This window comes from Morchella importuna (assembly GCF_003444635.1).
Source record: "Morchella importuna strain M04M26 chromosome Unknown Morimp01GS097, whole genome shotgun sequence".
In the NCBI taxonomy this organism is placed as follows: domain Eukaryota; kingdom Fungi; phylum Ascomycota; class Pezizomycetes; order Pezizales; family Morchellaceae; genus Morchella; species Morchella importuna.
The window spans coordinates 2,341-15,732 of NW_025763493.1; the positions used below are offsets into that span (position 1 = coordinate 2,341).

General features: G+C 47.9%; 2 protein-coding genes across 2 annotated transcripts; both read left to right on the forward strand.

Moving 5' to 3' along the window:
- Positions 1-9,226: 9,226 nt before the first annotated feature.
- Positions 9,227-10,380, forward strand: LAJ45_11742 (uncharacterized protein; the record flags this gene model as incomplete). Its single annotated transcript, XM_046121217.1, has 2 exons — positions 9,227-10,272; positions 10,335-10,380. The coding sequence occupies 2 exons, from the start codon at positions 9,227-9,229 to the stop codon at positions 10,378-10,380; spliced, it is 1,092 nt and encodes a 363-aa protein (XP_045965586.1).
- Positions 10,381-11,932: 1,552 nt separating this feature from the next.
- Positions 11,933-13,105, forward strand: LAJ45_11743 (uncharacterized protein; the record flags this gene model as incomplete). The annotated part of the gene is made up of 1 exon (XM_046121218.1): positions 11,933-13,105. The coding sequence occupies one exon, from the start codon at positions 11,933-11,935 to the stop codon at positions 13,103-13,105; it is 1,173 nt and encodes a 390-aa protein (XP_045965587.1).
- Between the last annotated feature and the right edge of the window lie 287 nt (positions 13,106-13,392).

A 13,392-nucleotide genomic window follows, 5' to 3' on the forward strand; every position in this document is an offset into this window, starting at 1 on the left:
GTATATTAATGTAGAAAAATAAGTGCAGAGGGGCTATACTGTGAGGGTATTGGGGGTGCTATCTGGGATGTCGGGGGTGCTCTCTGGGATGCTGGCAGTGCTCTCTAGCATGCATTCTGACTGGGTGCTAGAGTGGGTGCTGCTCCCCTTTGTTTACGTATTACTTTCGCGCCCCGACAAGTTCCTCTCTAAACTGTTGACCACTAATACAAAATTTTGAAAAGCATTGAGGGGCGAGATTGAGTCGAACCTGTACCACATCCAGCGATACGTCGCAAGAAGTGATTACCTCCGCTACAACAGCAATTGGTTTTCTTTGAGCGTTGTCCAGTGCTCTGGCAGTTCTTGAATTGTATGAGGTCCCTTTCCAACAGTCTGAGACCTCTGCATCTAACATTAAGGCGAGGGCTTGAGGTTCATCATACAGTTCATCTGTAATGGAGCCTTTTCAACTGTCTGGTGTATGAGTACACACAGGGCCCGGTTACATGCTGAGAGTTATTGTTAGAAGCCAGTTGCACAGTGACATGCAAGTACCGGCAGTGTGGTTAGCTACCAGCCGTCAGAGTAACTACATTCTGAGTGCTAGGAAGAGGATCTACTCATGGGAGCAATGACTGATGAGTCTGTGCCTCGCCAATGATTGGAGGCCAGCCAGAGTGAAGCTCTGAGTGCTCGGCGATCCTCTACATCCTCTGAGCATGTGAAGTCCGCCGGTAATGGAAGGGATTACGCCTGGGAAGTCTACAATAAGCGAAAGCTCTACAGCAATGATTAAGCTTACACCTAAGCGGCAGCTCATTCATGCAGGCCCCAGTTGTGTGGCAACAAAGGCTGCAGGTGTTACAAAGGCTTTGACTAAGGGTGGTTGCCTTCGGAACCGGAAGCACTCGCTGACGTTTGGAGAGAAGCGCGGTAGCGATGGAATTGCTTCCCTTCCGCTGGAAGGCAGCACCGGAACTTAGTAAGGAAGTAGGAGCAGAGAACAGAGTCCTTTGGAGTATAAGTACTCAGGATCATTCCCGCCTAACTGTCCGGAATCCTCATCGAAAATTATCAGAATCATCTCCTATTATCGGTAGCAGAGCCCTTAAGGATTATTGAGTTCTAACGACAGTATCTTTGAATAAATCTGCACCTGATTTCTATCTTCCACGGCCGCATCTATTCTATTGGATTCTAGCGATACATAGATAGGCTGCCCCCGTTACATCATCCTCATACTCCTGAAAGCTCTCGTAGTCGTTCTTCAGAGCATTATAATAGTCTGAGTAGCGAGTATCAATTATTTCTTCCGCCTCGGGTACTTAAATTGCCTTAGGCTCCTTTTGTGCTTCAAAATTGTCAGTATGCTACTCAGGGAAATGAAATTCTACCCCCCGACGACTGCTCCTCCCAGTGCAGATTTCAGAAGAACCAAGAAAACCTTTCCAGGCTATTTAGGTAACAGTTGTCAATTGACTAGTCTGAGTGCAGGTTGGTAGTGGGGTTAATAGTAAGGAAGATATCTCACGGTCATCAATCTCTCCATCTTCCTCAAATCGTATTGAGAGTCATAGGCGCTTTAGTACATGAGGTGCTGCACTGGAGGGGTACTTGTAGGAAGCCATTCTGATCACTGTTAGGAATATCCGAAGTGCTCTACAAGCACTCGCAATATCTTCAATTAGAAATCAATTCTTGACGAGAAAATCTACACCGCTGTATTCATGTTACAGGGATCCTCCGGTGTTACAATTATTTCCGCACTCAACCGAATCATTATTACCACTTGTTTTACTGCACTTTCTGAAAAGGTACCGCGTTCTTTTATAGCAATTTAGTACTTTGATTCCACTTTGAAATAATAGTAATGCAATGACTACCTGCACTAATCTAATCAAAACATAAAAATCAGGTCTACTCCGCCGTTTGATTCCTGTAGGACAAACCTTGAGTAAATGTAGTAATATCGGGGTATGTATGATTAATTGTATGAGGTGGATTCTGCGAAGATTAAGAATGGTTCATTGTTCAGTTCGGTTTGTTCGATGATAGTAGATTAAGTTGATTGAGCTTGTTAGGTTTCGGCGAACTGTGGGGGGGCAAAAATTCCTGTTGTTATGATTCTCAAAAATCATATGTTCAGGACGCCTTATTGGGACATGATGGATATACCGCGCCAGTTGGAGACAGGAGAGACTTGTAAAAGTCTTCTTTTCCTGCCTGCAGGGCTCGATGGGGTAGATAGGCGTGAGGGGGTTGTGTATGACAATTTATTAGTATTTTGCTATGGTTACAAAGATTGTTTTCCTTTATTAAACAAGTAATTTGGGAGGGATAAGAGTTCACAATTCAGGGACAATTGTGTCAATAACGTTCTGTACAAATAAATATGCGATAAGATTTTAGTATATCCTGCAGTCTATTGTCACACATCATCGTCTTTGTGAAAAATTTTATTGGCCTTGTTAGGATCGTAAGTTGTTAATATTATATATCATAATTTAGTTTCTAAGTATATTTGAAAATTTTCGTTAGGTTTCGGGGTTAGTGGCTTTCAGACAAAACTAAAATGTTTCAAAAGAATTCAGTTTGTGGCTCGGAAAAAATAATCCAGTAAGTTACCAGAAGTAATTAATTTTCTTGAAATTTTGAGCAACCCTAACCAGGAGATATTTAAAACCAGAGTGCAACAATACAGAATATGGAATGTCGGTCATGGATTGTCACTCACATATTGGGTTTCAAGTATTGCGAATATCATGATCCGAGATTGAAATCCGAATTATTGTTAGAAAACACACACGGGCAGTAAGCTGGAGATCAGAATCCGAGTCGGTGCAATAAAACGCACTGGAGTCAAGGAGTTGGATTCGCCCAATGCGGTAACCCGGAGGTCAGAATCCGAAATTCATGTATTCCATCGAAGCGGAGGATGGGGAAACTCGGCATCGTTAAATTTCGAGCGCCGTCATGATCGTGAGGTTGAGACGGTGCGTTCGGTACCATGCAGGCATCGATCGTGGTACCCGACTGGTGAGTGACGGCGCCGGAAGTGCTGCAGGACAGGCCACCAAGACTCACAGGGAGTTACCCTACCCAACAGCCCCCAACCACCACCTACGCCCCTGCCATCACGACTACCACCCCCGGTACCTACATATTTGACGATGGCGATGGACTCGGGGCGGCCTATTTAATCGGTAAGCACGGAATTGGGAATTGTGGGGTGACGGTTCCCAGGCAACCTCAAAATCCTGTCCGACATTCTCCTACTAGAGTGATATCTGCTGCCAATGCCTCGTCGTCTGCCCTCTGTCCCACCTTCTCTTCAATCGTTTCTCCTATCACTTCTAGAGTGTCCACTTCGTTCGGTACACTTCTATTCTTCCAGGTAACCATCACCCTAGAATGCGTTGCTTGACATTCGAAAGTCAGCAGGAGCCTTACACAGGGCTATAGACGCGTTACAGATTTTATCTATATTCTGACTCATGTTGAAGTGCAAACCTTCTATGTAATCTCCAGTTCTACAAAATCAGAGCACAAACCATATCCCATGGCAGACCATGTATATGAGTTCCGGAAATATACCATCGATGAAATCAGGATCCTTGGCACCACGCATCTTTTCGTCTTTGTAATACTTCAGAAATATCATGTACAGGATTTCTGGAACCTGTAATTGCCAACTGCCTGTCTGAAGTCCACTGGAGCCTTCTAAAATGCTAACAGAAAACAATAAATCTTTACCGAATACTTGTCAGGGTCACTAATGAAACCGTTCTTTTCGAGTTAATAATTGACTTTGTTGGCCCATTTATCACCGGTAAGAAGCAAATTCATACCATAGAGGACACCCTCCGTCATATAGTATTTGGTAGCATAAATAAGGTTTAATCTCACATATAAAATACAATTTAAACCAAGTCGCACAAGCAAGGGCTCCCAAAACCTTCTAGAAGGCTTTAAACGTACTCACGTATGTTCTAGAACTTTTAGTCAGATTTGAAGTTGTATTAAAATGATTGTTTGCTTCTGGCCAAAATTTTCGAATATTAACTATAAGACAGTCTAGTTGTGGCCAAGGCTCCTCAAGCAGTATATAACACTTGAAACGCTCTCCGGTGTTTTTAATCATTATTTTGTATTCTGACAACGTTTTATCTGACCCGCCAACTGACTCTGGTACAGGTGTTCAGTGTTCAATAAAGCTCGTGAGTGATGTCCCTGTAGAGCACCCAGAGAAAACAGTGCAGCTCCAGAGGTTCAAGGGAGTAAGCGAGACACGAGGATCCACGGGGGATTTGAGGAGACAATTCACCTTAGCAGCTGTCTCTAGAGACAAGTAGAAATCTCTGGAGACATACGGTAGCTTTCTGAGGTAATCTGATTTGTTGATAAACTAAAATTTCAAGTTCCTCTTGATAATTTATAGTTTCAGTTGTAATCATGCTTAGATAATTGGATTGATTTCCGCCCTTTAGACTAATATCCAGAGGGTACACCACTTGCTCGCTTTTTTATCCTTACTCCTCCTGTATTACTCCCGACTGCCCTGGTTGTCCCGAGGATAGATTAAGTGGCCTGACACCTCCTGACTTTGCCAGATCAGGTGCTTTGCAAGCTACCTCACGCCCGATGTATAACTTCCTATGTGTCGGTGCCTCATTCTCGCCTGATACAGACCTCTTCACTTAACCAGCCTCTGGTATTCACGATTCTCCCATGAGATTACCAAAACATCATTTGGAAGACTATCTCTACTGCCTCCATAGCATACTCGACTGCACCTTTAGCATTGGTCTATTCAAGATCTTGATACTTCACCTAATACTCAAATGATATGCTATTTAAATATCCTAACTTACCCTAATACCATATATGGAGAAAAACAAATACTCCACTATCTGCCTTAGCACTCGCAATTGTTTTACACATCCTGCTCCACCTCCTTTCAAAATCCTTCGCTACAAGTAATCCCAGCTACTCTACTTCCTCCTCTCCCTCCTCTTCGGTGTCAATACCGCGAAGTTGGGCATTAATCACTTTGTATTGTTTGCTGTTGGAACCATCCCGATCTCCTGAATCACTCATGGATGTTCTCTGAACATCTCGGAATTTGTCAAGATCCGTAGCCAACGCTTCATCGTCCTTGTTAAAACCGTCATCCAATAACACCTCAATAGTTACTCCTATTTATCTCCTATCTATTAGGGTCATCATTTAGAATACAACTCCCAATACCCGAATCTAGAAGTATCATTCCTTTTCTCAAATGTTATCTTTAATTACCTCCAAGGTTGCTTCCCGGTTCTGTTTATTTCTCACCTTCGAACCCTTCTTCATACTTTTGAATGTTTCTACTCGAGTTTGGATATCAGTTGGGCAATCCCGTATAACCCTAATAGCTTCCGGCATTGCTCCCAAGGCACTCGCCATATCAATGAGGGCATGGGGACATAATTACTCACAACACTCTCATTCTTTTACTGAAAATTTTCAGGCTTCAAGTAACTCCCTGTAGACTACGCCCAGTGGCCTTACTAGATCACTGTCAATATCAGCCAAATGACGATAGGGATTATACGCTCTAGGAATTCCGGATCCCTAGCCGCTAGCATTCTTACACCATTGAAGTATTTAAAATACAATATATGATATTTCCCGTAACGACTGCTCACAAAGAGCTTTCCAATTACTTCGCTACTCGGTTAAGAACAATATATCCGGTAGGTGGGAGACGACTTTCCGTTTCTAGAGTGCATGAAGGAAAAATCAATATAGCAAATAGAAGAGGTATACTAATGTAGATAAATAAGTGCTGAGGGCATAGGCTGTGAGAGTATTGGAGATGCCCTCTGGGATGCTGTGGTGCTCCCTAGTATGCATTCTGACTGTTTACTAGAGTGGGTACTGCTCTCATTTGTTTACGTTACGTATTACTTTTGCTCCCCGACAAGTTTCTCTTTGAATTGTTAACCACTAATACTGAGTTGTTAAAAAACATTGATTGGAGAGATAGAGTCCAACCTGTACCACATCCCCTGATACGTCGGAAAAGGTAATTACCTCCTCCACTATGGCAGTTGGTTTCCATTCAGTGTTGCCCAATGCTATGGCAGTGGTTGGTTGGAATGTATGAGGTCTCTTTCCGACAATCTGAGACCTCTGGATGCAACATTAAGGCGAGGGCTTGAGGTTCATCATACGGTTCATCCTCATACTCTTAAGAGCTCTCGTGGTCGTTCTCCGGAGCATCATAATAGTCTGAGTGGCGAGTATCGATTATTTCTTCCGCCTCAGATACCTAAATTGCCTCAGGCTTCTTTTGTGCTTCAAAATTGTCAGTATGATACTCAGGGAAATGAAATTCTACCCACCGAGGACTGCTCCTCCCAGTGGAGATTTCGGGAGAACCGAGGAAATCTTTCCAGGCTATTTAGGTAACAGTTGTCAATTGACAAGTCAGAGTTCGCGGTGGCAGTGGGGTTAATAGTAAGGAATATATCTTACACTCATCAGTGTCTCCATCTTCTTCAAATCGTGTTGGGAGTCATAGGCGCTTTATTACAGGCGGTGCTGTACTGGAGGGGTACTTGGAGGAAGTCGTTCTGATGACTGTTAGGAATATCCAAAGTGCTCTACAAGCACTCGCAATATCTTCAATTAGAAATCAATTCTTGACGAGAAAATCTGCGCCGCTGTATTCATATAACAGGGATCCTCCGGTGTTACAAGTATTTCCGCACTCAACCGAATCATCATTATCACTTGTTTTACTGCACTTTCTGAAAAGGTACCGGGTTCTTTTATAGGAATTTAGCAGTTTGATTCCACTTTGAAATAAGAGTAATACAATGACTACCTGCACTAATCTAACCAAAACATATAGTTCAGGTCTATTCCGACGTTTGATTCCTAGAGGACAAACCTTGAGTAGATGTAGTAATATCGGGGTCTGTATGGTTCATTGTATGGCGTTTGTGTTCTGCGAAGATGAAGAATGGTTGATTGTTCAGTTGGGTTTGTTCGATGATAGTATATTAAGTTGATTGAGCTTGTTGGGTTTCGGCGAAGGGTGGGGGGGCAATAATTCCTGTTGTTAGGATTCTCAAAAAGCAGATGTTCAGGACGCCTTATTATGAGATGATGGATATACCGGGCCGGTTGGGGACAGGGGAGACTCATCAAAGTCTTCTTTTCCTGCCTGCACTGCTTGGTGGGGTAGAGGGGTGTAAGGGGGTTGTGTAGAACAGGTTATCAGTGTTTTGCTACGGTTACAAAGATTGTTTTCCTTTGTTAAACAAGGAATTTGAGAGAGATAAGAGTTCACCATTCAGGGACAATAGTGTCAACAACGTGCCATACAAATAAATATTCGATAAGATTTTAGTATATTCGGCGGTCTACTGATATACAAGATTTTAAGTAATTAATATTATATATCACAATTTAGTTATAAGTATATTTGAAAATTTTCTTTAGGTTTCGGGGTTAGTGGCTCTCAGACAAAACTAAAATGTTTCAAAAGAATTCAGTTTGTATGTCGGAAAAAATAATCCAGTAAGTTACCAGAATTAATCCATTTTCCTAAAATTTTGAGAAACCCTAACAAGGTGATATGTAAAACCAGACTTCAACAATACAGAATATGGAATGATGGTCATGGATTGTCACTCACATATTGGGTTTCTAGTATTGCGAATATCATGATCCAAGATTGAAATCCGAATTACTGTTACAAGTCACACCCGGGCGGTAAGCTGAAGATCAGAATCCGAGTCGATGCAATAAAACTCACCGGAGTCAAGGAGTGGGATTCGCCCAATGCGGTAACCGGAGGTCAGAATCCGAAATTCATGTATTCCATCGAAGCGGAGGATGGGGAAACTCGGCATCGTTAAATTTCGAGCGCCGTCATGATCGTGAGGTTGAGAAGGTGCGTTCGGTACCATGCAGGCATCGATCGTGGTACCCGACCGGTGAGTGACGGCGCCGGAAGTGCTGTAGGACAGGCCGCCAAGACCACAGGGGGTTACCCTTCCCAACAGCCCCCAACCACCACCTACCCCCCTGCCATCACGACCACCGCCCCCGGTACCTACATATTTGACGATGGCGATGGACTTGTGGGGGCCTATTTAATCTGTAGGCACGGAATTGGGAATTGTGGGGCGACAGTTCCCAGGCAACCTTAAAATCCTGTCCGACATTCTGCTACTAGAAAAAATCGGCCCTCATCTAAGCGGGCGTTTCTTTCAGTAGGGGTGGGGCGACGACGTCCCCCGGGTAAGTCCATCGGTACATCGCCTCCCGGGCGGAACGAGGGATGGCTCTCAGGGGTAGTTGCATTGATAGCTGGTGCGGCGGTATGGGTAGCAAGGGCAGGATTCGCTGGTGGAGGACGAGGGGCCGGAGCAGCAGTAGCATTCCAAGGCTTTTACTTCCTAGCTTAGCTTCTGCCGCTCGACGGTGATTATCCAACCGTTGCAAAAGTGTCGCACAGGCATCTACTGTCACAGGAGTTTCGTGGTGTATTATTGATTCGTCGAGTTCCGCATTAATACCTTCCATCAAAGCCTCAATTCGAGAGACTTCATCCATCCCTGACTTGGAAGCATACCGTTGGAATTCGGCAAAATAATCAGCAAAGATTCGATTTCGTTGGCGGATGTTCCTAAGGTTCCTTCTAGCCGTGTGCATTCGATCAGGATCCCCAAACGCAGTATCTAAGATTTCATAGAACCGTAATGTTACGAACCACTACCGCAACACGGAGGAAGCATGAGTCATCGGAAAGTGCCGGAAGTTTCTGCGAAGGATTAGTAATCGGGTTGTTTCTTCTTTCTTATATGTAGGGGTGCTTGCCCCCATTGTCTGCTTCTTTCCTTACGCAACATCTTGTATTTTACTTTGAGTTATTACTTTGGGGGATTTACTTCGCTTCAATACACTTCTTTACTCTCCGTCCACGTTACGTCTGCTGCCCATCATGCTCTCCGAATCCGCCGTTAGGTTCCTCGTCGTCGCCCTCGTGGCCCTCTGCTCGCTTACCCCGCTTTTACCCTCGGCCCTCTCGCCGACCGCTGTCTCCTCCGTCCTAGTACGGACCATTGTCCCTGCCCTCGGGCAAACCGCTGACTCTACCCTCGCCGTCGCGCGAACCCACTTCCTCCTTCCCGGGAGCCCCCTAGTGTCCTTCGACCCCCGTGCCGACCCTTCGCACACGGTTCCTTACACTATGTTGCGTCGCTTATGGTCGACCGACACCCTCTCTCCGAAGAACACCAACACACTACTACTATTCGCCTACGCCGCCCTCTTCCTCCTAGCCTGGACAACAGCCTACCTACTCGGTAGACTTCTCCCCCGAGCTAGGGAGGAATCATTCGCCGACCAAACCCCCCCACTATTGACACCCCGACGCACTCGACGACTACAACGCCTCCTCCTCCAACGTGCTGCCTCTTTTGGAAACCCTACAGGAAACGACCCGGGTTGGTGTTTCCTAACACTAACCTCCAGGGACTTCCACCCCTACCTCATTGGCATCGGACCATACCCATCGCCTGTCAAGGTCTTGAATACCCTTCATCGGTTAAGAGCACCACTACTCCCTGCCCTGGTCACCCGCCATGGGGGCACAGCCCACGTCACCAATGCCCCCGGCGCCTACACGGCCACACGACTCTTACGGACGAGAAGGGTAGGAGCCAAACTCAAGATCGGACAACTACACCACCCCGGCGACTGCGAACCCTTTGAAGTACCAATACGGCTATCTCGGAACAAGGACGCACTCCAGGCGCTGGTGGACACCGGAGCCACCGGATATGGGTTCATTGACGCTTCCTTCGCCAAGGCCCGCGGATATTCCCTCGAAGAACTCGCGACCCCAAGTTATTTGCAAGTGATCGATGGACGAGCCATCGCCTCCGGAGCCATCACCCACTGTTGCAAACTCCGCCTCGAGATGAATGATCATGTGGAAGGGGCCTCCTTGTTTGTCACCAAGCTCGGCGACACGAAAGTGGTCCTTGGACTCCCCTGGCTACAACACCACGCTGCCGAAATACGGTTCGCCGACCGATCCATCTCCTTCCACGCCGAACGCTGCCAACAGCACACTGCAACTCTCTGGACCTCCACCCTCACCTGTCCCCCATTGACCACCTCCGCCGCCACCCTGCCGCCCCCGCCAATACCCCCGAGACTAAGCACCGCCACCCCCTCGCGCCCGCCACCGATACCCCCAAGGCCAGCCACCCCTCGCCGCACGATTACCCTGTCCGCCGCCCGATTCCGCAGAGAAGCACAACAACCGGACAACCAGCTTTTCCTCCTCGCAGCCCGAGCCCCAAGCCCAAACTCATCGCCGTCCCAATCAACCGATGAACTGGTCCCTGCCGCTTACCACCAATACCTCCACCTGTTCCAGGAATCCGAGGCCCAAGCACTCCCCAACCACCGGTACATCGACCACGAAATCCCGTTGATGGAAGGCAAGCAACCACCCTTTGGCCCCCTATACGGCATCTCCTCGGAGGAATTAAAAACCCTGCGGGAATACCTGGATGACCAGCTAGCCCGAGGGTACATCCGTTCATCTTCTTCCCCTGCAGGAGCTCCCGTCCTGTTCATCAAAAAGAAGGACGGATCCTTAAGGCTATATGTGGATTACCGCGCCCTCAACGCAGTCACCATCAAGAACCGCTACCCCCTGCCATTGATCAACGACACTTTGGACCGATTAAAAGACGCCAAGGTATACACCAAGTTGGACCTCCGCCAGGGCTACAACCAAATCCGAATCAAGGAAGGGGAAGAATGGAAAACAGCCTTCCGAACCCGGTACGGGCTGTTCGAATACCTGGTCATACCATTCGGACTCACCAACGCCCCCGCTACCTTCCAGGCCTTCATGAACGATACCCTCCGAACCCACTTGGACGACTTCTGCACGGCGTACCTCGATGATATCCTGATCTACTCCAACACGCCCGAAGAACACCAGCAGCATGTCCGCATTGTCCTGGACAAACTACAAGCCGCGGGCCTCCACTGCAAGCCAGAGAAGTGTGAGTTCCACGTCGATCGTACCGAGTACCTGGGGTACATCATATCCGGCGAAGGGGTCACCATGGCAACCGACAAAACAAAGGCGATACAGGAGTGGAAAACACCCACCTCGGTCCACGACGTGCAGGTCTTTTTGGGGTTCGCCAACTTCTACCGAAGATTCATCCGCGATTACTCCAAGGTAGTATCCCCCATGACGAACCTGTTGAAGAAGGACGCCCCGTTCATATGGACAACCGCGGCGGAACACGCTTTCGCCCAACTAAAGGAAGCTTTCACTACCGCCCCGGTACTAAGGCACTATGACCCCGAACGAGCGTGCATAGTGGAAACCGATGCCTCTGACTTTGTTGCGGCAGCTGTACTCTCCCAGAAGGACAACCAGGGAATCCTACACCCTGTGGCGTTCTACTCCCACAAGATGACGCCAGCCGAGTGCAACTACGACATTTATGACAAAGAGTTGCTAGCGATCGTACGCGCGTTTGAAGAATGGCGAAAGTACTTGGAACCCAACAACCAAGAAACCACGGTGTAATGCGATCATAAGAACCTGGAGCACTTCATGTCCACAAAGATCCTTAACCGTCGTCAAGCCCGCTGGTCCTTAACGCTGTCTTCCTTCAACTTTGTAGTCACCTACCGCCCGGGCACGAAGAATGGGAAACCTGATGCCCTCACACGTCGATCTGGAGATCTCCCTAAGGAAGGGGATGAAAGATTGACCCAGCAGCACCAGGTTGTACTAAAACCAAAGAACCTTCGTCTGGCGGCCGCACTACAGACCCCCACACCCTCCAAAGTGGCACCATCCCGCCAAAGGGAACTAGAGATCGCACTGGCCAAGGACCCTCTATCCAAACAACTCATGAAGGATATCGCGGCCAAGAAGAAACACTCCCGCTTCTTACCCATGGGCGAATGCACAGTTAAGGAAGGATTACTGTACTATCAGGGCCTACTATACATCCCTGACGACGCCGCTATCAAGTTGGAGATCCTCCGCACCCACCATGACGCACCTTCGGCCGGACACCCAGGACGGGCACGCACACTGGAACTACTGTCCCGGAACTTCTACTGGCCCCAAATGCGGAAGTACGTTGCCCGTTATGTGGACCACTGCGATACCTGCTCCCGAATTAAGCCGGCCCGACACGCCCCGTATGGTCTCCTCAAACCACTGGTGCCCCCAGTCAAACCTTGGTCTTCGTTATCCATGGACCATGTTACAGGCCTACCCGAGTCCCAAGGATCTAACGCCATCTTAGTAGTGGTCGACCGGCTCACCAAAATGGCCCACTACATCCCCACGAGAGATACCGCCGACGCCCCGGAACTGGCCCGACTATTCCTACAACACATCTGGAAAGCACACGGGCTGCCAAAAGACATAGTATCAGACAGGGGCACAACCTTTACCTCGCAGTTTTGGAAGTCACTCTGCGGCCAATTGGACATCAAACCCCGATTCAGCACAGCCTTCCACCCACAAACGGACGGACAGACCGAAAGGGTAAACGCCATTATGGAGCAATACTTACGGGGCTACGTCAACTACCAACAGGATAACTGGGCAGAGTTTCTTCCCCTGGCAGAATTCGCGCATAACAATGCCTCTACGGAACCGTTGGGAGTCAGCCCGTTCTTTGCCAACTATGGGTATAATCCCCAACTAGACGTCCTCCCTGCTGAAGAAACGCGCAAAGTCACACCGAAGGAAGTACGGGAATTTGCGAACGCAATCTCCACCTTACAGGCTGCCCTGCGATCAGAGATCCTGTATGCACAAGCCGCCGCCGCCGAGAGTGCAAACGCCACCCGACTTCCAGAGCCCCGACTCGAAGTAGGAGATATGGTATGGCTATCGAGAAAACACATACGCACCACTAGGCCATCGGACAAACTAGATCACAAACGACTAGGGAAGTTCAAAATACTCGAACGCATCGGATCACATGCCTACCGCTTGGAACTCCCCGCCTCGATGAAGTCCCACCCAGTATTCCACGTTTCATTGCTAGAACCTGCTCGGACCTAACCTTTGCCAGGCCACATACAACCACCACCGCCCCCGGTAATCGTGGAAGGAGAGGAGGAGTTTGAAGTACAGGAAGTACTGGACTCCCGAATACGGCATCGGCAATTACAATACCTAGTCAAATGGACCGGCTACGAACAGCCCACCTGGGAACCGGCTCGGAATCTCGATGCGGAACTAGGAGCACTGCAACGCTTCCGCTCCCTATATCCCAACAAGCCCGCGGCAACCCTTAAGAGGACCTTGCGTAGGAAAGTATAGTTTGTTACGGTTTCTTTTGCAAATGA